General features: G+C 39.2%; 1 protein-coding gene across 3 annotated transcripts in view; it reads left to right on the top strand.

Moving 5' to 3' along the window:
• The window catches only part of UACA (uveal autoantigen with coiled-coil domains and ankyrin repeats), a 119,976-nt gene that overhangs the window by 55,908 nt on the left and 38,953 nt on the right, over positions 1 to 25,115 (top strand). Inside the window, exons 2-8 of one of the 3 annotated variants that reach the window (XM_036347567.1) lie at positions 9,386 to 9,519; positions 14,465 to 14,553; positions 18,169 to 18,233; positions 19,035 to 19,092; positions 22,235 to 22,294; positions 24,603 to 24,673; positions 24,776 to 24,882. In XM_036347567.1, the coding sequence (XP_036203460.1) occupies positions 9,386 to 9,519; positions 14,465 to 14,553; positions 18,169 to 18,233; positions 19,035 to 19,092; positions 22,235 to 22,294; positions 24,603 to 24,673; positions 24,776 to 24,882 (584 nt within the window). Of the gene's footprint in view, positions 1 to 6,771; positions 7,119 to 9,385; positions 9,520 to 14,464; positions 14,554 to 18,168; positions 18,234 to 19,034; positions 19,093 to 22,234; positions 22,295 to 24,602; positions 24,674 to 24,775; positions 24,883 to 25,115 lie in introns of those variants that run through there. The other 2 variants (XM_036347583.1, XM_036347575.1) reach the window with 2 other exon arrangements.

Here is a 25,115-nt window from a genome sequence, read left to right as displayed (position 1 = left end):
TGTTATATTTATTCTCTTTTTTAGAAACAGTATTTTGACTCTTCCCAGAGGTACTTGGACTTGCTGCTTCTGAGTTTGATGATTAGTTCTCTTTTTCAAACCAATGCAGTGCCCTAGTATAGAAATGTATTCATTACAATATACTAGAGGCCCAGGACATGAAATTCGTGCATGGGTAGAGTTCCTAGGCCTAGCCCTCGATCAGGGCCAATCAGGGCCTTCCTTTCCCTGGCTGCCATCTGCCGGCTGGGGTTTTCCTTTGTTCCGCACCACCCCCTGGTGGTCAGTGCATATCATAGCAAGCAGTCGAACTCCCAGTTGATCGAACTCCCGAGGCAACAATTTGCATATTAGCCTTTTATTATATAGGTCTAGAGGCCTGGTGCACGCATTTGTGCATGGGTGGGGTCCGGCCAGCCCACCTCAATTGGGGCTGATTGTGCCGGGCCAGTCAGGGGGAGGGGATGTAGGAGGTTGGCTGGCTGGCCCCACCCCCTGGTCTAACTCCCGGTCGAGGGTACAATTTGCATATCAGCCTTTTATTATATAGGACCGATGCATGAAAATTCTTGCAAGAGTAGGCCTTCCTTCCCCTGGCTGCTGGCACCGGCTTCCCTCTTGCACCAAGGACCTGGGCTGCTTCCCTCCTCTGGCCGCTGGCAGGCACCTGGGACCTGGGCTGCTTCCTTCCGGCCACCCGCAGGCACCCGGGACCTGGGCTGGCTTCCTTCCAGCCCCTGTCAGGAAGGAAGTCTGGAATGACAACTGGTCTAATTAGCATATTACCCTTTTATTATTGTAGACTAGAGGCCTGGTGCATGAAATCGTGCACAGGTAGGGTCCCTAGGCCTGGCCTGTGATCAGGGCCGATCGGGGCCTTCCTTCCCCTTTCTGCCAGATGAGTGCCGCCCCCTGGTGGTCAGTGCACGTCATAGCGAGTGGTCAAACTCCTGGTTGGTTGAACTCCTGAGGGGATGATTTTGCATATTGGCCTTTCATTATATAGGATAGTTCCTTTTTAGAATGCTTTTTCTTATATCATGGGGCTTTTCTTGTAAGTATATGACATTGACTTGCATAGATATGTTGAAATGTCAATAGCTTCATTTTAATCCAGAGTGAATTCATTATTTTTATTTTTAATTATGTTTAAAAAAAACCATATAATTTACCATTATAACCATTTTTCTTTTTTTAACAGCTTTATTGAGGAATAAGTCACATCTTTATTATTATTATTTTTAATCTTTATTGTTGAAAGCATTACATATGTCCCTTTTTTACCCCCAATGAATTCTTCTAGCCTGCCCCCATCTCCTGCCCCAGGCCTTTATCCCCCTATTGTCTGTGCCCATGAGTTATGCATATATTCATACAAGTTCTTTGGTTGATCTCTTCCCATCCACCCACCTCCACCTTCCCTCTGAGATTTGACAGTCTGGATCTGTTTTGTTCATCAGTTTATTTTGTTCATTAGATTCCACATATGAGTGTGAGATCATGTGATAATTGTCTTTCTCTGACTAGCTTATTTCACTTAGCATAATACTCTCCAGGTCCTTCTTTTTTTACTGCTGCATAGTTTTCCATGGTGTAAATGTATCATAGCTTTTTAACCATTTATGCCATTTTAACCATTTCTATGTGTACAGTTCAGTAGTGTTAACTATGTTCACATTGTTGTGCAATTGATTACCAGAGTTTTTTCATCTTGCCATTCTGAAATGCTATACCCATTGAACAACAACTCCCCATTTCCCTCTTTTCCTAGCCCCTGGTAACCACCATTCTACTTTTTGTTTCTATGAATTTGACTATTAGTGGAATTATATAGTATTTCTTTGTTTGGGACTGGTTTATTTCACTGTCCTCAAAATTCACTCATGTTATAGCATGTGACAGAATTTCCTTCCTTTTTTATGGCTGAATAATATTTCATTGCATGTATATACCACATTTTGTTTATTCATCCATCAATGGACATTTGGGTTTTTTCTAGTTCTTGGTTATTGTGAATATGTTGCTGTGAACCTGAATGTGCAAATACTTCTTTGAGACCCTGCTTTCAATTCTTTCAGATATATACCCCTAAGAGGGATTGCTGGATCATATGATAATTCTATTTTTAATTTTCTGAGGAATTGCCATCCTGTTTTTCATAGTGGTTGCACCATTTTTCATTCCCAGCAACAGTCCACGAGGGTTCCAATTTCTCCACACCCTTGTCAGTACTTATTATTTTATGTTTCTTTTTATAGTAGCAATCCCAATGGATATGAAGTGATAACTCATTATGCTTTTGATTTGCATTTTTCTAATGATTAATGGTGTTAAGCATCTATAATAATAAAAGTGTAATATGCTAATTAGACCAGACAGCTGAACGACCTTCTGGATGAAGCCTGGGCTGCGAGGGCTGAGGCAAGCTGCCATGGCTGCGAGGGCCGAACCCCTTGCACGAATTTCATGCATCAGGCCTCTAGTCTTTTTATATGCTTTTTGGTCATTTGAATGTCATCTTTGAAGAAATGTCTATTCAGGTCCTTTGTCCGTTTTTTAATTGGGTTGTTTCTTTAGACTTCTCTCTCTCTTTTTAAAATCTTTATTGTTGAAAGTATTATATATGTCCCCTTTTTCCTCCCCATTGGCCTCTTCTATCCCGCCCCACCCCAGACTTTCACCACCCTATTGTCTATGTCCATGGACTATGCATATATGCATACAAGTTCTTTGGTTGATCTCTTCCCACCCACCCACCTTCCTCCACCTTCCTCTGAGATTCCACAGTCTGTTCCATGTCTATATCTCTGGGCCTATTTTGTTCATTAGTTTATTTTGTTCATTAGATTCCACATGTGAGTGAGATCATGTGATACTTACCTTTCTCTGCCAGGCTTATTTCGCTTAGCATAATACTCTCCAGGTCCATCCATGCTGTTTGGAGTTCTTTATATATTCTGCATACTAGCCCTTTATCAGACATATGACTTGCAAATATTTTCTCCCATTCCATAGGTTGCCTTTTCACTGTGTTAATGATATCTTTCAATGTGCAAAGTTCTAAGTTTGATGTTGTTCCATTTGTCTAGTTTTACTTTTGTTGTCTGTAAGGGTGTCATCTCTAAGAAATCATTGTCAAATCCAATGTCATGAAGCTTTTACCTGTATTTTCTTTTAGGAGTTTTATAATTGGATCTTAAATTTAGGTCTTTAATCATTTTGAATTGTTTTTGTATATGGTGTAAGACAACCTCACTCTTCTATGTGGATATCCAGTTTCCCCAGCATCATATGTTGAAGAGACTGTCCTTCCCCCATTGAGTGGCCTTAGCACTTTTGTTGAAGATCATTTGACCCTGTATATCTGGGTTTATCTGTGGGCTTTCTATTCTATTTCACTGATCTATGTATCTGCCTTCATGCCAGTGCCACACTGTTTTAATTATTGTGCCTTTCTAATATGTTTTGAAATCAGGAAGTGTGAGACATCCAGTCTTGTTTTTATTTTTCAAGATTGTTTGGCTGTTTGGGGGGTTCTCTTGAGATTCAATATGAATTTTAGGATGAATTTTTTACTTCTGCAAAAAAATGAAATTTTGATAGGGATTGTGTTGATTCTGTGGGTCACTTTGGGTAGTGTTGACACATAAAGTATTAAATCTTCCAATCCATGAGCACAGATGCATTTCTATTTATTGTGTCTTCTCTAATTTCTTTCGGCAATATTTTGTAATTTCAGTGTATAATTCTTTTACCTTCTTGATTAGTTTTATTCCTTATTGTAATTTTTTATGTTACTGTAAATGAAATTGTGTTTTTAATTTTATTTTTTGGATTGTTCCTTGTAAGCATATGGAAACACAATTGATTTTTGTGTGTTAGTTTTGTATCCTACAACTTTGCTGAATTTATTTATTCTAAGAGTTTTTTTTCCCTGTGGTATTTTTAAGTTTTTGTACATACATATAGATCAGGTTATCTGCACACAGTTTTACTTCTTTTTCAATTTGGATGCCTTTATTTCCTTTTCTTGCCTAACTACTCAGGTTAGGACTTCCAATACTATTTTGAATAAAATTAGCAAGTGTGGGCATCCTTATCTTGTTTCCGACCTTAGAGAGAAAAAATTTCAGTCTTTCACTATTGAATGATTTTAGCTCTATGCTTGTCATATATGGCCTTTATTATGCTGAGATAGTTTTCTTCTATTTCTTGTTTGTTGAGTTTTTTTTTAATCATGAAAGATGTTGAATCTTGTCTAATGCTTTTTTCTAAACCAATTGATATGATCATGTGATTTTTGTCCTTAATTCTGTTAATGTGGTGTATTACGTTGCAATTTAAATATGTTGTAAATCCCATTAGTCATGGTATATAATGCTTTTAATGTGCTAGTGAATTCATTGTTTTGAAGCAAATATCAGACATGGGCAGTAAGCTAATAAACATAAACATCCTATATAATAAAAGGGTAATATGCAAATTGACCCTAACCACAGAACGACTGGGAATGACTGATCACTATGACACACACTGACCACCAGGGGGCAGACGCTCAATACAGGAGCTGCCCCCTGGTGGTCAGTGTGCTCCCACAGGGGGAGCTCTGCTCAGCCACAAGCCAGGCTGCCAGCTGCCAGTACAGCGGTGGTGGTAGGAGCCTCTCCCGCCTCCTCAGCAGCGCTAAGGATGTCCAACTGCAGCTTAGGCCAGCTTCCCACTGGTAAGTGGACATCCCCCAAGGGCTCCCGGGCTGCCAGAGGCATGTCTGACTGCCAGCTTGGGCCTGATCCCCCAGGGAGTGGGCCTAAGCCCGAAGGTGGACATCCTCTGAGGGGTCCCAGAGTGCAAGAGGGCATAGGCCGGGCTGGGGGACTCCCCCTCCCTGCAAGTGCACAAATTTTTGTGCACTGGGCCTCTAGTATAATATAATGGCAGATACTGATTAGCATTATAAAGAAAAGTAAAACAGGGCAGGAAGTTAAAGAGTGCAATCACCCTGGAGTTTGCAGTGGGGCTGTGGCTGTTTAGATACAGAGGTTTGAGAAGCCTTTTGAGGAAGTGACATTTAAGAAGAACCCAAATGAAGAACCTGAAGGAGGAATCTTGTAGGCACAGGGGACAGCAAAGGTGGAAATTTACCTAGAGTCTTGGGAAATATGTGAGAAGGAGGGTGTGAGAGTAGGAACAGGAGATTAAGTCACAGGCTGTGGAGGCTCAGGACAGTAGGGCATGTAAACCCTGAATCCTGAGCCTTCGCAAGGACAGCTCCTTATATGGCTTTGAATATTTGTTACAGGTTTCCCCTTTTCTTTCTATTTCCTTTGCCTTTGCTGTCCTATTTCTAGAAAGAATGTGCTTGCTTTGTTAACCAAAGTACAGATCCTGAGTTCTATTCCAGATTTCCTTTCAAGAAGGGTGTAATACAGTGGGTGGAGTCTCTGGGCCCAGCCAAGAATTCATTGTGATGTCTAATGTGATTTGAGGGGGGAAAAATCATTGTTTCAGAAATCATACATTATGGTCTATGACCTTTTTATATATCTTATAATTAGACTATGTGCCTAATATTTTAAATGTAAGTAGTAGGAAATTGATTTTTTTATGAAGTTCATAACAATTTTTAACCGGCAGCATGCATGTTCTATAGTAAGTATAGCAGTTACCTCCTTCATAAAAACAACGTGTTGGAATGTTTTGAATTCTTATGAAACACTTTTCCCAAACCTGTCTTTTTGGAGGAAGTATAAATTATTCTCATGCTGTTGAAGTAACTAGAAGGTAAAAAAACACGCTGGAGCTTGCAGATGTTTGTTATGGTCCTTGATAATGTAAGGAATGTTGGTATAAATATGCAAAACATCAGAATGTGGAGAAATTATCTGCTTTGTCCCCAAAAAGGGTTTTATTTACAGTCTAGCTCAATGTTTAATATACATTTACCTCCTTTAGTATTTAATCAGTTTGGTTTTTTTAAATCCCAGAATACTGATAATTTGATTTTCCACTAATAAAATTCTTACTTGTCATATCAGGCAGGGGTCTAAACTTGGAAATTAAGAGTACTGAGTTAAATTTAAAATTTGTTGAAAAGTATTCATCATGATGCAGTCTATTTAATGTCTTGGCAGTGCCTCTGGCTCTTCTCATTTAACATGTTAGGAGACAGACTGGCAGCATTTGTAAACTGAAACCTTGTTGTGTGCAGGAGAGTGACAGGGGTAGGAAGGAAAATGGACAAAATTTGAGAGTTACTATGTGTGTTTCCTTAAATTAAAGTGTGACACATTTGCTTAAAATAGAATTTTATATTCTGTTTACCAAGGTTATTATAAGTTCACCATAGATGATCCTAAGACTGAATGGAGCTGATTTAAAATATTATTTTGTGGAATAACCAAATTTGACTCTTAACAGTATTGTCATAATGTCACACAAGTTGTTTTGATAAACTAAGCATGTTTTACAATACGTTTGAGTCATTGGTCCCCCGCTAGACCTGAAATTTATTACTCAGAGGAGAAGCATGCATTTACAGTATATTCTTAGCTGCTGCTTGCTTCCTGTCACTCAGCTGTCAAGTCCTATGGAATCTAAAATAGACCTGACCAATGGGAGGAAGCCTCCACACTGTTTACAGATGATTCGGATGTGGTCAGTTTTATCCTGCATTACAGCGTCTCTGCTGCAGTGTTGAGGCAGCAGGATGCAGAGTGCACTTCAGATTTTCCACCGGAGTCCCTGACAGGGAAGCTTTGAAGGACAGCTTCTAAAGAATAAGAAATAGGAGGAGTTACAGTACCTGACTTGGGGCTGCTGTTATTCAAATTCTGCACAGCAAGGAAGATAATTTTCAGGCGTTATGAAGGCGGAGAAGGATCCCGAAGATGAAGAAAATATCGTTAGAGATCCAAGCTAAGTGTAGCACAGCATGGGGATTGGCGAACAGGAAGAGTTGTAAAGAGAGGGCCAAGTCACACTGATTAGGAGTTTGTCTGCTGGCTTGCTTTGTCAGCTACAGAGATTTGTAACTTAATTTGTAGTCGTTTGCTGTTAGCAACAAAAACTAAGTTCTGTCTATGATGAACTGTTGGTTTTCTTGTGCTCCTAAGAACAAAGTAGGTATCCCTGTAGTCCGGTGTAACAAAAGATTCTGTTAGGCTTTGTGAACTGTATTCGTTTAAAATGTACTACTGTTTTATTAATTTTGGTTTCTTTGTCATATTCTTTCTGATTTATCTGATTGGGGTTAGTAATAGAAAACAAAAAGTTCTTGTTTCTTTTTCTAGGTTTAAAAATCACATAGTAGAATCTCCCCCCCCCCCCCCAAATGTAGTAGAATCTTAATAACTGAGCAATATTTCTGTTAACTGACAGTTGAGCAAAAGGGAAAACTGTGCTTGGTGGCGTAGCAGTGAAAATCACATGATAATATGAGACTAATCACCTTTAATTATCTTTTTATAAGTCTTACTTTCGGATTTTACCATTTTTTTAGTGTTTTAAATAGCTCCTTTCTCTACCAGCAAATTTACATGGAAATAAATTTGAGATTGCTTTAACTGCAAGGATAACTTAATCAGTTTAGATCAAGTATTTGTGTGACTTAATACCTTAGGTGTTTGAAAACACAGTATCCGAGGCCTACATCTACTACTATTCTTCAATTTAGAATCAGTAAACTGTTTGTTTTGTTTTAAAGCTAAAGAAAGCAGATACCTAAAATGTAGTTTAGCCTTTGAGTCAATAAGTAGAACTATCTCTACTCATAGTTGTCAGTTTGAATTTTTGAAATTAGAAGGAAGTGGGTTCATCTCCAAATTTGATGAATTTAGAGACAACAATTTTGAAGTCTGTGTAGGTACTTGAACCAGATTCTATTTCAGTAGTGGGTTAAAATTTTAAGGTATTTATTTTTTTCCATATTTAACTTTCATATTTATTTTTTACTTCAAGTATTTAATAAATGCATTGCTTATTTAGCTAGAAAATTGGCAATTTTTTTCTTTCAGTTTGGAGGGGATAGTAGATATAAAATAATCATATTGATCAAACACTTAGAGGATATGCCTCATATAAGTGATTAATTCCCCCCCCCCCCCGAAATTTATTATGGTATTTATGGACATAGGAATTGCTTTGTCAGTTAAGTCAAAAACACGTATATCACTTTTTGCCCTAGAAATAATACTGGACTTAACACAGAATTTAGCAATAAGTTTACTCTATAATATTTTAAAAGGCTAAAATAATGTATATTTTAGTTCTGGGTTCTACATTTCTGCTTACTAAGAGAAGATCCAAGTTTTTGGTTTCAGAATGTCTTGAATGTGTTTTCTCCTACCAAAGCTAGGTTTGATTCGATTAGACCATATTTTAAAAATTGCTTTTTGTCTTCCTTGTAAATACATGTACAGTGAGATTTTGTTAAAATTAAAAATCTTTTTTTAAAACAAAAATAATGTATGCTGAAGGTAAATAAGAAGGAAGAAAATGAAAGTCACCTGTACCTATTATTTTAGGATTTTTAAGTAGTTACTACTTCAGAGTCCTTTGTAGAGTTTTTTCCTATGTAGAAGTTTCTTTTTACCCTAATATAAGCATAATGAATTGCTTTCCCTGTTGAGTGTGTGTCTGTGTATAATTTGCCTTTTACTAAAGTTGGGAAGGAGGTTTTTGTTGTTGTTTTTAAATATGTTTTGATTTTTAGAGAGAGAGGAAGGGAGAGGGATAGATAGAAACATTGATGAGAGAAGAACATCATCCATCAACTGCCTCCTGCACATCCGAGCCCGCAACTCAGGCATGTGCCCTGATCAGGAATCAACCTTGACCTCTTGATTCCTGGGTCAGTGCTCAACCACTGGACAGGAAGGAGTTTTTAAAATGTGTGCAGAATTCTGCATCTAAAAGGTTTTGAAGCAGATGTAACCAGAACCAAATCTGAAAGCATGAGTTAGAGATAGGAAAAGCACACTGATTGTGGAAATCATGAGAAATCATGGTTGGGCTTGGCCATTTAAGTCATTTAATGTTCCTGGGCCTTGACTTTTCATCTGTTAATTGGGGTGATAGTTTTAGTTTACTAGGGTTGTTTAAGTAATTTATGCCTGGCACAGGGTAGGTGTTCATCAATTATTAATTTTCTTTCTTTGTTCCGAAGGCAAAGTAAACAAAGCAGAGAACATGAGAAATATGCTTTTTCTCAAAAATCTAATTTAATATAGTTCTTCTTTATCATGTTTCTGAAAGGTTCTCTCTGTGAAGTTAGCACAGCAGGGAGAAGGAAATTTGGGATGCAGTTGGAAACTGAGTGGTGTATATGCAATATTGCTTGTCCTTTCTTCTTTAGTATATGATGTTTACTAATTTTTTAATTTTGTAGCATGCAGCAGATTGGAACAAATATGATGACCGATTGATGAAAGCAGCAGAAAGGGGAGATGTAGAAAAAGTGTCCTCAATCCTTGCCAAAAAGGGGGTCAATCCAGGCAAGCTAGATGTGGAAGGCAGATCTGTGTAAGTATTATTGATGATGATTTCCTAAAGGGAATTTGGGAAGACCCTTGGGAAACAAATGAAGTTTGTAAATTGTGGTTATCAACTTTTTAAATTAAAAAGTATTTATCAAACCTGACATTATAAAATCTTACGAACATCACTTTGTTGGTTTTTTTTTTAAAATATATTTTATTGATTTTTCACAGAGAGGAAGGGAGAGAGATAGAAAGTTAGAAACATCGATGAGAGAGAGACATCAATCAGCTGCCTCCTGCACATCTCCCACTGGGGATGTGCCCGCAACGCAGGTACATGCCCTTGACCGGAATCGAACCTGGGACCTTTCAGTCCGCAGGCCAACGCTCTATCCACTGAGCTAAACCGGTTTCGGCCGAACATCACTTTTAAACATTGTTCTCAATTTGAAAGATTTCCAAGCTAGAGAGAGAATACTAAAGTACTACCTGTAGTCTAGTTCTTTAGGCCTTGTGGCAAACCACAGTCTGCATTATTTAGTGCATTTGCTCTATAACTTTTTTTATGTTCCTTATCATATTTAATCTTCGCAGTGGCCCTCTAAAAGAAGTAGGAAATGTTTACAGAGCTGGGATATGAAACCAAGTTTCTATCTTGAAAAGAGTTCTATAAATTGCACTGTCTTTTCCTCAAAACTCCCAATTCATTTGTATATTTGGGGAAATGAGAATTAAATTTAGTTTAAATGAAAATGTTTATAGTAAAAAGGAAGGCAGAACAGCTTGTGTGGCTCAGGGTGACATAGGCAGCGATCCTTCCCTTTGCTGCTGTGTCACTGAGGACTGTTGGCTTGTTTATATGATCTTTTCTCTCCTCCCTCCTCAGTCTTCATCACTTCCCTTTCTGCTTAGGATGGGGGTTAGTTGAGTTAAAGGGTAAACTCTAGGTTCTGTTACTATCATCTATAATTATAGCAGTTAAAACCAAATCTGGGAAACCTTCCAAAGTTAGAGCTGAAAAGTCTCATTTCCTGAAATTTCTCTCAGTCTTATACTTGCATGAATTTATTTAGAATATCATGACTGGCAACCAGATATTAAATATAGCAATGAATATTAAGAAAGGGACAGTTAATTCTTTTTTTATGTCTTTACATCCTTTTGTTTATTTATTTTTAAATCTTTATTGTTGAAGGTATTACATATGTCCCCTTTTTCTCCCCATTGTCCTCTTCTAGGCCGTCCCTGCCCCTCACCCCCTACCCCTGGCCTTCACCACCTATTGTCTGGGTCCATGGGTTACGGTTGATCTCTTCCTCCTCCCACCCCTTTTCTCTGAGATTCCACAGTCTGTCCCATGCTTCTGTGTCTCTGGATTATTTTGGTGAATAGTTAATTCTTGATATGGGTCACTATCTTAGAATGCTTAGATATTTGAGAATAGTAAAAATAACAAAGCATGACTTAAAAAATAGTTTTTAAGAGCAATAAAGTTTGAAAAGTTTCAGTGTATTCTTTTAATTTTATCCAGTAGGCAATTTGATAGCTACAGAAACATTGGTTATTTTGAGTCCTACTCCTTCCTATTTTGACTAAATTTTAAGCTATTTATAGGTCTCACAGTATAAATGGTGAAACCTTAATATTTAAAACTGACTTTGTTTTTCATTTTTCCTGTTTTCCCTAAATACCAAGATGTTAAAAAATGAAGGGAATCTTCTTTGTGATTGAAAATCTTCACTGAAACCTTTCTTCAGTTTTGCCTGTCCATGCTTTCAGTGTTTTGAATTAATGGTTGCTTGAGTTTTTGCTCAGTTTTTTTTTTGAATCTAGATCAATTTTGAGTGAAATTATTTATACTAAAGGTCAGAGTTATAAAAACTTGATATAATTTGATGAACTATGAACATCATTTTGTGAAATATTTGAGTTATTTTTGAGGTTTTCACTATAAGAAATAGAGTTCTTTCTGGGATTTATAGGATAAAATATTTTCCTTTTGTTACTCACAAACTATTCTCCCTTAATTAAAGCATTTTATACTTAGTCAAATACAACCTGTTACAAATATATTTTGTGTATAATGTATAATTATAAAAATAATTTTATTTTGGATGATTTGGGGGAGGGGGTTTAATTTGAAAATTTAAGACAAAAGCAACAAGTGCTCCTTGAACTCAATCTAATTTCAAAAACAAGATATTTGGAGCCTGGCCATAGTCACTGCAAGGATCTGTTTTCTTCCTGTTCACCTCTCTCCTAGGTTGCAGTCCTTTGCCAATGCAAAAGGGTCAGATTCACCAAGAAACCTCCCTGCCACTTGGAGAGCTATGGATTCCAATTCCCATCTCCCCAATCCCTCAAGCTGTCAGATGTGCTGTTCAGCTTTTCAGATGTTTTCTCTGGAATCAGCAATTGCTCCTAGCCAAAAATAGCCTCGAACACCAAGCCCTCCTCCTCTCTGGGCCTCTGGCCTCATAACTTTTCACTATCTTGTTAGCTTACTGCTGACTTCATACTTAATGTCTTATATTTTATGTAGCTTTTCTAGTTGTCCTCAGAGGTAGGGATTGTCCAAATTTTCTGCATTTCTGTTATGAAAGTGGAAGTACATGTCTTGTTTAAAAAAGAAAATGTATTGCCTTTTTTAATTGTAAAAGAATATTTCTGTAATGCAGTTTTTTTTCAAATTTCCTTGACAACTCTGTATACAATTTAGTGATTGCTATATCTTCTTTCTGATGCACATCTACTTTTAGCACACCAGGATTAATAATGCATTTTGGATTGTTGAGATTTCTACCCTTTAGTACATCATTAGTGTATAATACTGATTTATTTTGAAGAAAGAAGTCTTCCAAATTTTGTAAGCTAAGAAATGAAAACAGGCAAACAAAAAATATCACTAAGATTGTTGAGAGAATAAAAACCTGTGCTTGAAAGAAATTACCATTCCTCAAGAGGTTCTAATGGTACATTGCATAGGATAATTCCCCACTTCTATGCTGCAAAGAGATTAATACCCTCAACCTTATAGCATTTTAATTCCAGTAAAAGCAGAATTTATCCAACTCTTAAGAATACTATATTCCTTTTATCAGAAATACCTCTTTCTCTCTAATTCAAATTGTACCAAATCTGTTTAATTAGTAGTGCTTGGTCTCTAGTTTGCATTTATATCCATCATAGAGATGCATGACTAAATGTTGTACTATCTTGAAGTGAATTTGTAAACTCCAGATTTTGTCTTTAAGCATTCAGTTATTTAAATATTTGAGGGCTCATCATCTAACTAGGTTAGCGGTTCTCAAACTGTGGGTCGCGACCCCTTTGGGGGTCAAACTACCCTTTCACAGGGGTCGCCTAAGACCATCGGAAAACACATATATAATTACATATTGTTTTTGTGATTAATCACTATGCTTTAATTATGTTCAATTAGTAACAATGAAATTGGGGGTCACCACAACATGAGGAACTGTATTAAGCCTTTTCAGTCCAACCTCGAGGCTGACTCGACAGACCAGGCGCTAGGAGCAGGTCTAACGTCGAGCAATAGAACATTAAAAAGTTCAACATTCAATCCCATCAATTAATTTGGACTAAACTGTTTGAATTCCAGAAATAACATTGGACTGCAAAAGGTTAAAGGGTCGCGGCATTAGGAAGGTTGAGAACCACTGGACTAGGTTGCTTCTGGGAATATAATAGGAAACAAAACAGACGAAAATCCTTGCTTTTATGGAGTTTATAGTTGAGTGGGAAGATATTGATAGACTATAAAGAAAATAAATCCTGAATTTATATGTTATATTACAAAATGTGTAATTCTATATAGAGTAATAAAGGTGGGGTTGGGAACTGGAGTACTGAGGTTTCGGGAATGGGGAAATATAAATCCTTTAAATGATGTGGTCAGGAAAGACCCCTGATGAGAAATTCAGAGTGTTTCTGTATCCAGGCACCTTTTAAGCACTTACTCATCCTTTATCTCCTGCCATCTCCACAGTGGTTATTGTTTAGGGCCTCAGTTTTATTTAAACCTAATGTATCACTTGCCAACAAGTCTTCTGTATTTACTTACCAGTTTAGATTTGGTGGAGTACAGTCAATGTAAGTTCTTATTGCATGCAAATATTTCTGTAAATATATTTTGATTAACAAAGTGTTAGATGTTCAAAGAAACAATGGGATATTTTATCTTGTGTTTGGAATACTTGATGGCTTAAAGTTAATTTCTAAGCAGGCTTTACTTGCCTTATTAGGAAAATTGTTCAATTATGTCTGTTTAAAGGCTGGAACGCCTATATATCTAATACAGGAAAAAACCTATCAATCAGTTATACAGGTCCATGAGCAAAAGGAAGAATTAATGGTAGTCGTTGGTACTTTTGGAGAAGAAGATGATGCCAGTTCTTTTATGGTTTTTAAGTGTAATTTAGTTTGTTGTTTTGAAGACTTTTCTATCCTAGGTTTAATGCGATAATTCTAAAAAGAAGGGATAGGATTTTGATGAGTCTTTGGCCTTAGTATTCTGCTGTAACTTCATTTGTTTGGGCAGTTTCAGTGTATTTGAAACTAAGCAAAATATGTATTTAATTTATTATATTTACTGGTATATCACTGCTGATAGAAAATTTTCAGTGTGTTTAAGTTTCAAGCACCAGTGCCTTCAACTTGAAATAATAAACTATAGAATTAATGATTTATAGTACATATTTTCTATTTTTAAGACTATTGAATATTAGAATATTCCATTGGTTCTAAGGAGGTATTTCTAGAAAGTATTGGCCCCTTATATATATTGGGGGTAAAATGAGTTTTTCAGTATATGGGATAGTGTTTTTTTTCCTCGTATTAAATATATAGGAGTTCCAGCCTTTAAAACATTTGTGTGTGCGTGTATTGAATAAAAGGTAACATCAGTGTAACAGTTCAGTTGACTTTTGGTAGTTTTATGGCATAATAAATATTTTCTTTTTCTTTAGCTTCCATGTGGTGGCCTCAAAGGGTAATCTTGAGTGTTTGAATGCCATCCTTGTAAATGGAGTTGATATTACAACCACTGACACTGCAGGTATGTTTGCCTCCATAGTCAATTACAAAACAGAAAGATACAAGCATTATCTAATGCTAATTTTCTTATTCAGACCTAAATGTGATTTTAAAAGAGAAGTCCTTAATTTTCTGGGGTTTTTTTTTTGTGTGTGTTTTTGTGAGGTTTTGTTTGTTTGTTTGTTTGTTTTTTAAGTAGTTGAGAAAAGATTTACTTCTGAGGTATCATGAGGGAGAGGTCAAGTACCCTAATCCTTTAGTAGAAAGGATTACTGAACTGATGAGCAGTTGAAGACCTGAAGTCCAGTGCTGGTCTTGGTAGTGTTATAGTATCTTAAAATCTCAGGTTTTGAGGAACCATTCGGGGCCATTTAGTTTATACTCATTCTGTTCAGTATATGAATCCTCTATGTTGTAAGGTCACTTGGCATTTGGTTGGATATGCTTTGTGATGGGAAGTAACTGCCTCATAACAACAAGAGCATTACCAATAATGATCATAACAAGAATGGCTGACACAGAATATGGAAGTACTTTATAGGTACTAACTCCTTTTATCCCTACATCATCCCAATGAGACTGTGAGGCACGGGGTCTTTCAATGGATACGTCGCTGTCAGAGTCTGTGTTCTTAATTATTATGCCTCACAAGGAAACCTGTTCTATGTTTGGCTAGCTAAGTACATAAAAAAAATTATTTCTTGAAGATAGTTTAAGTCTAACCCTTACCACAGTTTCTGCTTAAACTTAGTCCTACCTATAGCTGTCTTTTAAAATCTTACAATGTAAGTCTTTGTGCATATCACAAGGTAGACCTTTAAGTATTTGAACACAATTATTGCTTTTCTTCAATGAGTATGTTAGTTTTATGTTCATTAGGATGATTGTTCTCAGTTCTCTGGGACTCTTGATAGTTTATTTCTCTGCATTTCTACTTTGTTATTCATGTAAATAGGAGGTGACCTAGAACAGAGAATTTCCTTAATATTTTATTCTATGAGGTCATGCTTAGATAAATAAATACATTCCTATTGTGCCAGTACCAGGCAGTTTTGAGAACCGTGGCTTGGTAATATAGCTTGATATCTGGTATTGTAATCCCTCCAACTTTGTTCTTTTTTCTCAGGATTGCTGTGGCTATTCTAGGTCTTTTTTATTCCAGATGAATTTTTGGAGAGTTTGTTCTAGATCTTTGAAGTATGCTGTTGGTATTTTAATGGGGGTTGCATTAAATCTGTAGATTGCTTTGAGTAGTATGGACATTTTAATGATGTTGATTCTACCAATGCATGAACATGGTATGTTCTGCCATCTGTTTATGTCTTCCTCTGTCTCTTTTTTCAATGTCCTATAGTTTTCCAAGTACAGGTCTTTTATCTCCTTAGTTAAGTTTATTCCTAGGTATCTTAATTTTTTTGGTGCAATGGTAAATGGGATTGTTTTTTTTTGTTTTTCTTTCTGTGGTTTCATTACTGGTGTACAAAAAGGCCATAGATTTCTGGGTGTTAATTTTGTATCGTGCTAAAGGGTGTCCCAAAATTCACGCAAGAAGTAATTTTGATAGAAAACACAGGTTTATAATTAAAAATTGTAAATTTTTTATTGATTCATAAAGTATACAGTATAGGGTTATGTATGGAATAGCATATTGGGTAAATGGCCTCCACGGCTTTGCTGGCACATACGCACTCTTTTGTTGAAATTTTCCATGACCGTTTTGCATAAATGTGGCTGAATTTTGATGAGGCTCATTTTCATCTTGATGGCTTGGTTAATCGACAAAATTGTCACATTTGGGGTTCAGAAAATCCACGAGTGATTGTTGAGAAACAAATGCATCCACTACGTGTCACTGTTTGGTGCGGATTTTGGGCTAGAGGCATCATCCGACCATTCTTCGAAAATGCAGCTGCTCAGGCAATAACAAAAGAGTGCATATGTGCCAGCAAAGCCATGGAGGCCATTTACTCGATATGCTATTCCATACATAACCCTATACTGTATACTTTATGAATCAATAAAAAAAATTACAATTTTTAATTATAAACCTGTGTTTTCTATCAAAATTACTTCTTGCGTGAATTTTGGGACATCCTTTACGTTGCTAAATTCATTTATTAGGTCTAGTAGTTTTTTGATGGAGTCTTTGGGGTTTTCTATGTATAGTATCATGTCGTCTGCGAATAAGGACAGTTTTACTTCTTCTTTTCAAATTTGGATGCCTTTTATTTCTTCTTTTTTGATCGCTATGGTTAGCACTTTCAGTACTATATCGAACAGGAGTGGTGAAAGTGGGCATCCCTGTCTTGTTCCATTCTCAGGGGAAATGAGTTTAGTTTTTGTCTTGGAACAGAACAGAGAACCCAGAAATCGACCCAAGCCATTATGCTCAATTTATACTTGACAAAGGAGGCAAGAGCATAAAATGGAGTCAGGACAGTCTCTTCAATAAATGGTGCTGGGAAATTTGGTCAGATACATGCAAAAAAATGAAACTAGATCACCAACTTACACCATACATAAAAACAAACTCAAAATGGCTAAAGGACTTAAATGTAAGACGGGAAACCATAAAAATCCTACACGACTCCATAGGCAGCAAAATAGCAGACATATGTCGTAGCAATATCTTTACCGACACAGCTCCTAGGGCAATGGAGACTAAGGAGCAAATAAACAAATGGGACTACATCAAAATAAAAAGCTTCTGCACAGCAAAAGAAACCATCAACAAAAAACAATAAGAAGGCCCACTGCATGGGCTTTGCCAATGATATTTCAGATAAGGGTTTAATCTTCAAAATTTACAGAGAACTCAAAAACTTAACAAAAGGAAGATAAATGATCCAATCAAAAAATGGGCGAAGGACCTAAATAGACACCTTTTGAAAGAGGACATACAGAAGGCCGAGAGACATATGAAAACATGCTCAAAGTCACTAATCATCCGAGAGATGTAAATCAAACCAACAATGAGATACCATGTCACACCTGTCAGAATGGCTATCATCAACAAACAACAAGTGCTGGCGAGGATGTGGAGAAAAAGGAATCCTCATGCACTGCTGGTGGGAATGCAGGCTGGTGCAACCACTATGGGAAACAGTATGGCATTTCCTCAAAAAATTAAAAATGGAACTCCCATTTGACCCAGTAATTCCACTTCTAGGAATATATTCCAGGAAAACAGAAACACCAATCAGAAAGGATATATGCACCCCTATGTTCATAGCAGCACAATTTACAATAGCTAAGATTTGGAAACAGCCTAAGTGCCCATCAGCAGATGAATGGATTAGAAAACTGTGGGACATCTATATGATGGAATACTACACTGCTATAAAAAAAAGGAATTCTTACCATTTGCAACAACATGGATGGAACTGGAAAGCATTATGCTAAGCGAAATATGCCAGTCAGAGCATATGTGCCAGCAAAGCCATGGAGGCCATTTAATTTTTCTTCCCACCTTCATTTTTTGGTGTGTACAATTATATCTTAAAATATCAACCCAGATGAAACATCTTAGAAACTGAAAGCATGCTTACAAATTAAGTATCCTGTCAATTACCTTTGAAAAAATGAATCATATTTCTGTGGAAAAATTCTCATGTATTTTAAATTATTTCTTTTATAGGAAGAAATGCTCTTCACCTGGCTGCAAAGTATGGACATGCATTGTGCCTACAAAAACTTCTACAGGTAGTAAAAGTGGTTAATATTTTGGCTTTATTATTTTAATTGCAAATAATAGATGTGTTTTTAATGTGTTTTTGGAATTTGAGATCAAAGAAAATAGTAGGCTAATTTTGACTATTAGCTTACATAATATTTTTTCCAACATTTGTGAAAGAATGTGAACAATAAAGAGCAAAAACTCTGAGGGAAGTGAATTGCATAACTCAGTGTATTAAAAATAAATAACAAAAGACATGGCCTTCCTGTTGACATTAGCTGGAGATTGGAATTTTCTGTTGTCTGGTATATGGCAATAAGATAAAGCGAGACAACATAGGATCTATCTGTTTTTAATAAGCATCCATAACTTAAGCTAAATAATATTAACCGCTAGTTAAACATGTAATCAGGCAGCCAAAAAATTCTATGAACTAGTGGGCTGAATTTTCAGTTACAGGGTCCAGTCATACATTTTCATAAACATTTTCGCCACTAAGTTAAGCAGCAGAACTCATTTGTTTTTTCTGATTCAGTTCATGTTTTAACCCATGCTGGAAAAAAACATACAAAATCCAAACTATAACGTAGTTTATATGTACCAGGCTATTGTAATGTGCCATATGTTTTCCTGTTTGGTGAAATATTGTTAAATTTACAGTATAACATTATTATGTTTGTTTCATGTGAAAATATTTAGTGGCTTATCTAGAGTTTTTGGTGTGTTTTTAATGGAATATTTTAAGATTAACACCTGTTAATTGGAGTCCAGTTATTTAATTTTAAAATAAAACTCTTCTAGATGACTAAGTTTTTGTATTTTAACAGTATAATTGTCCCACTGAACATGCAGACCTGCAGGGAAGAACCGCACTTCATGATGCTGGTAAGCAAAGATTGCACTTGGACAGAAAGAAATATTTGTTAAAATGGCTAGGCACTTATATTAATTTGAAAGTTTTAACATGCATATATTTGTATGGAGAAATAGAATATTATAATTTTTTTACTCAAATTTGAATATATATATTTTTAGATTGTACAGCTTAGAAAGATTCATTCAGTCAATATTTACTGGTCAGTTTTCTAGATACTAAAAGTCCAAAGATGAATAAACCTAATATCAGGGATCTCCAGTAGTGGGGGTGGGGAGCAGGGGGATGGGGGTGGGGGGCGTGAGAGAAGGAGAGAGAGAGAGAGAGAGAGAGAGAGAGAGAGAGAGAGAATGAGAATGAGAATGAGAATCAGTGAGTTAGTTTGGGAATTGGCAGGAGAAATGGGAGGAAGATTTTTCTCTTTCTTGAAAACTACATTTACCTAATTAACATGTCTGAACTTCATTTTTCTCATCTTCAAAATAAAGTTAAGCCCAGCCAGTGTTGTTCAGTGGTTAAGCATCGAGCAGTGAACCCAGAGGGCACATGCTGGGGTTGTGGGCTTGATCCTCAGTGTGAGACGTGTAGGAGGCAGCTGATCAGTGATTCTCTCTCATCATTGATGTTTCTGTCTCTCTTTCCCTCTCCCTCTCTGAAATTAATTTTAAAACGTGAAGTTAATACTACTGCAGTAATTATGATTAAATCATGAATAGAGCCTAGCATGTAGTAATTTCTTAATTAAGGGTGGTGGTGATTATTTGGTTAGAGGTGTTAGTGCTGAATTTCATGTCACTGTAATATGCTATATTTTAAAAAATATTTATACTAATCATTTCGCAGAGTTTATTACTCTTAGTTGTATATCTAAATTTATCTGTATTCTTTAGGTGTCTTAAAATACTTAGAAAAAAGTTGGATATTAAGTATTTTTGGAATGTAATGTTTGACCTGCCATTTGATTCTTCTAAACCTGACACTCCTTCAGTTTATTAGAAGGCCAAAAGAAAGAAAGAAAAAAATACTTACCTTTCTTCTCACATATATGGACTATCTGCAGTAGATTAAAGTGGTTTGCATTAAACATGCATTGTACTTCAAATTTCCTTTAAACTTTTATTCCTACATTTTCTTTTAATTTTTTCTTTTTATATTTTTTGTGCTTTTATAATAGTTTAATTTTTACACAATACATTTTTGTGTAGAATGGTATTATTTGCAAAGCATTTTTACATACATTATCACTTAAGCCTTGTAATGACCCCTGTGAGTTACTATAGATTTTATTTTTGTTAATCCTCACCAGAGGATATGTTTTTCATTGCTGTTTTAGAGACAGTGGAGGGAAGGGAGGGAGGGAGGGAGGGAGGGAGGGAGGGAGGGAGGGAGAGAGAGAGAGAGAGAGAGAGAGAGAGAGAGAGAGAGAGAGAGAGAAAAGAAACATTGATGTGAGAGAGACACCCTCATTGGTTGCCTCCTACACGTGCCCTGACCAGGGCCAGGATCGAACCTGCAACCCAGGTACGTGCCCTTGATGAGGAATCCAACCAGAAACCCTTCAGTACATGGATTGATGCTCTAACCCCTGAACCACACCAGCAAGGACACTATATAGTTTTTATTTTTGCTGATAATTTTGTATTGCTACTTAAATAAAAACAGAAGCTTAGATTCACAAGTGATGTGCTATCAAGCTTTTATGGAATCATCAAGACAAATTCAAATATTAAATTTAAAATAATTTTTAAAAATTTATATTTGTAATGCTAATTTGCTATGCTTGATGGAATTTTAAAAATTATTTTGCTGCTTTCTAAAATATGAATATGACACATGATATTTCTGTTCTCTTACTACCTTTTCCTAGTTTTTAAAAAATTAATCCAACATTATTGATAATCACTTTTTAAAAATTATATTAACTATTTATTGTGGAAAATGTCCAACATACATAAAGTTAGAGAGAATATTATATTAAAACACCTGTACTCTTTTTGTTGTTGTTTTTTTGTTAATCCTCACCTGAGGATATTTTTTCTATTGATTTTTAGAGAGTGGAAGGGTGGGGGAGAGACAGAGAGAAACATCTATATGAGAGAGACACATCAATTGGTTACCTCCCACACACACACTGACCAGGGCTAGGGATCAAGCCTGCAACCGAGGTACATGCCCCTGAACAGAATCAAACCTGAGACCCTTCAGTCCATAGGGCTAATGCTCTAACCACTGAGCACTGACCAGGGCAAACACCTATACTCTTTACTCAGCTTAGACAGTTATTAATATACCAGAGGCCCAGTGCACAAAAGTTTGTGCATTCAGAGGGGTCCCTCAGCCCGGCCTGTGCCCTCTCGCAGTCTGGGACCCCTTGGGGGATGACCACCTGCTGGCTTAAGCCCGCTCCCTGGGGAATTGGGCCTAAGCTGGCAGTCAGACATCCCTCTGGCAGCCCGGGAGCCCTCGGGGGATGTCCACTTGCCAGCGGGGAGCAGGCCTAAGCTGCAGTTGGACATCCTTAGTGCTGCTGAGGAGGTGGCAGAGGCTCCTGCCACCACCGCTGTGCTGGCAGCCATCAGCCTGGCTTGTGGCTGAGCAGAGCTCCCGCTGTGGGAGCGCACTAACCACCAGGGGGCAGCTCCTGCATTGAGCGTCTGCCCCCTGGTGGTCAGTGTGTGTCATAGTGACCAGTCATTCCCAGTCATTTTGTGGTTAGGGTCAAGATGCATATTACCCTTTTATTATATAGGATAGAGGCCTGGTGCACGGGTGGGGGCTGGCTCGTTTGCACTGAAGGGTGTCCCGGATCAGGGTGGGGGTCCTGCTGGGTTGCCTGACCAGCCTGGGTAAGGGGCTGATGGCTGTTTGCAGGCTGGTCAAGCCCCCTCCCCCCCGCCAGTGGGGACCCTCACCCCAAGGAGGTTTGGCCAGTCTGGGTGAGAGGCTGATAGCTGTTTACAGGCTGAACACACCCCCTTTAGGGTGGGGTTCCCCACTGGGGTGCCTGGCCAGTCTGGAGGAGGGGCTGAGGGACGTTTTCAGGCTGGCCAAGCCCCTCCAGCAACAGAAGCTCCCAGCCTCTCCTTTTTTTCTTTTTCTTTTTTTATTCTGGGATTTATTTACCTTCTATAATTGAAACTTTGTTGCCTTCAGTGGAGCTCAGAGCCAGCTCCTGCTCGCTTCAGCTCCGTGGCCACAGCAGGCTGAAAGCAGGTATCTGGGGTTTATTTATCTTCTACAATTGAAACTTTGTTGCCTTCAGTGGAGCTCAGAGCCGGCCGGGAAGCTTGGCTTTCTCCATCACTATAGCAACCAAGCCTCCTGCTTGCTTCAGCTCCGTGGCTGCCAGCCGCCATCTTGGTTGGGTTAATTTGCAATAGTCGCTCTGATTGGCTGGTGGGCATGGCTTAAGGCGTAGCAAAGGTGCGGTCAATTTGCATGTTTGTCTTTTATTAGATTAGACTAGAGGCCTGGTGCCCGAATTCGTGCACCAGTGGGGTCCCTCGGCCTGGCCTGCAGGATTGGGCCGAAACTGGCTCTCCAACATCCCCCGAGGGGTCCCAGATTGCAAGAGGGCGCAGGCCAGGCTGAGGGACACCACTGGTGCACAATCGGGCCAGGGAGAGACGCGGGAGGTTGGCCAGCCACGGAGGAACAGCGGGAGGGCTCCAGGGCATGTCCAGCCCATCTCGCTCAGTTCCAATTGGCCAGACCTCAGCAGCAAGCTAACCTGATCTGAGTGTCTGCCCCTTGGTGGTCAGTGCACATCATAGCAAGTGGTTGAGCGGCCTTAGCATATCATTAGCATATTATGTTTTGATTGGTTGAATGGCGGACTGGTCGACCTGACACTTAGCATATTAGTCTTTTATTATCTAGGACTAGAGGCCCGTTGCAGGAATATTCCTGCAAGAATAGGGCTTCGTGCAGCTGGAGCAAAGCAGAGAAGGGAGTGAAACTCGCTGAGGCGGTCTTTGCTCCCGCTTCAAGCCCCTGCAGCTGGTCTTTCCCTCCCACTCCCAGCCGCTGCCCCTTCCCCTCCAAGCCGCTGCCCCTCCCGCCCCCAGCCGCTGCCCCTTATGCTCCCAGCCACAGTGGTTGGGCTTGCCCTCCCACTCCCTATCCCTGGGGCTGGGCTTGCCCTTCCGATCCCAGTGGCTGGGGCTGGGCTTGCCCTCCCACTCCCAGCCTCTGCCCCTTCCTCTCCCAGCCGCTGCCCCTCCCGCTCCAAGCCACTGTGGCTGGGCATTCCCTCCTGCTCCCAGCTGCTGCCCCTTCCCCTCCAAGCCACTGCCCCTTCTGCTCTAAGCCGCTGCCCCTTATGCTCCCAGCCACAGTGGTTGGGCTTGCCCTCCTGCTCCCATCCACTGGGCTGGGTTTGCCCTCCCATCCCAGTCATTGGGGCTGGGCTTGCCCTCCCGCACCCATCCCCTGCGGCCGGGCTTGCCCTTCCGATCCCAGGGGCTGGGGCTGGGCTTGCCCTCCCGTACCCATCCCCTGGGGCTGGGCTTGCCCTCTGATCCCAGTGGCTGCAGTTGAGCTTCCCTCCCGCTCCCAGCCACTGCCCCTCCTGCTCCCAGCCGCTGGGGCTGGGCTTGCCCTCCCGATCCCAGCCGCTGCCCCTTATGCTCCCAGCCACAGTGGTTGGGCTTGCCCTCCCACTCCCAGCTGCTGCCCCTTTCCCTCCAAGCCACTGCCCCTTCCCCTCCAAGCTGCTGCCCCTCCTGCTCCCAGCCGCTGCCCCTCCCGCTCCAAGCCGCTGTGGCTGGGTTTTCCAAGCCGCTGCCCCTTCCCCTCCCAGCCACTGCCCCTCCTGCTCGCAGCCACTGCGGCTGGGCTTGCCCTCCCACCTCCCGCCTCCCACCTCCGCAGCCTTGGCTCTGTTTCTGTCCTCGCAGCCTCTACTTAGCTCCCTTCTGTACCACTTGGCCTCCATGTCGTCTTCAGTTTTTGCTTGCAGCTGGTATATGCAAATTAACTGCCATCTTTTAGCTTCTATAATTGAAACATTGTATCTTTTGGAGCTGTTGCTTCAGGAGCTCAGAGCCGGGCGGCGGCAGGTGGGGAACCTTGGCTTCCTCCATCACTGGGGCAACCAAGCCTCCTGTTCGCTTCAGCTGCCTGGCTGCAGGCCGTCATCTTGGTTGACAGTTAATTTGCATATTGCCCTGATTAGCCAGTGGGAAGTGTGTCGGAGGTACGGTTAATTACCATGCTTGTCTATTATTAGATAGGATGTATATATTTTGGTTTATCTATATACCACCACACATTATTGTCCCACTCCACTTGCATTTTTTTTGTTTTGTTAATCATTACCCAGGGGAGGAGAGAGAGAGAGAGAAAGAGAAAGAGAGAGAGAGAGAAAATTGCTGCTTATAATGCTAAACTGAGAGTGAGTGATGTGAAGCTTGGTAGTCTTGAAAATGAAGAATTTATCCCTTATGTGGACCTAGCAAAACACCACATATGTCTTACCAACAGCTGTTCATTATTTATCATTTTCCTTTGTTCCTCAAAGCTATGGCAGACTGTCCTTCTAGCATACAGCTGCTTTGTGACCATGGTGCCTCAGTGAATGCCAAAGATGTAGTAAGTCCATTTATGTTTATTCTCATTTCAACTCCTGTGTTCTAGCTTTTATGTTTTGGGTGATTTGTTGTCTTAATACTTTTTATTTTTCTTGTTGTTTAGGATGGGCGGACACCACTTGTTCTAGCTACTCAGATGTGTAGGCCAACAATATGTCAACTGCTAATAGATAGAGGAGCAGAGATTAATTCCAGAGACAAACAAAACAGGTAAATTTTTTTTTTTAATCACAGCTCCCCACACACCAGCTGCATGCACAGTGATTCTGAAATTCTGCTGCTGTGATAGCCTTTCCATCCCTTTTGGTTCAGCCCTTCCTTGGAATTAGCACCACTTATTTTTCTTCAAAGTCTGCTGAAGAAGGATGGAGAGGCACATAGGGGAAGATGACGGGTAAATGCAAAATATAAGCAATGATTAGGGCTTGTCTTCCAATCAAAGA

The sequence above is a fragment of the Myotis myotis genome, unplaced genomic scaffold (genome assembly GCF_014108235.1).
Source record: "Myotis myotis isolate mMyoMyo1 unplaced genomic scaffold, mMyoMyo1.p scaffold_m19_p_1, whole genome shotgun sequence".
Taxonomy (NCBI): domain Eukaryota; kingdom Metazoa; phylum Chordata; class Mammalia; order Chiroptera; family Vespertilionidae; genus Myotis; species Myotis myotis.
This window is presented reverse-complemented; position numbering and strand designations above follow the sequence as displayed.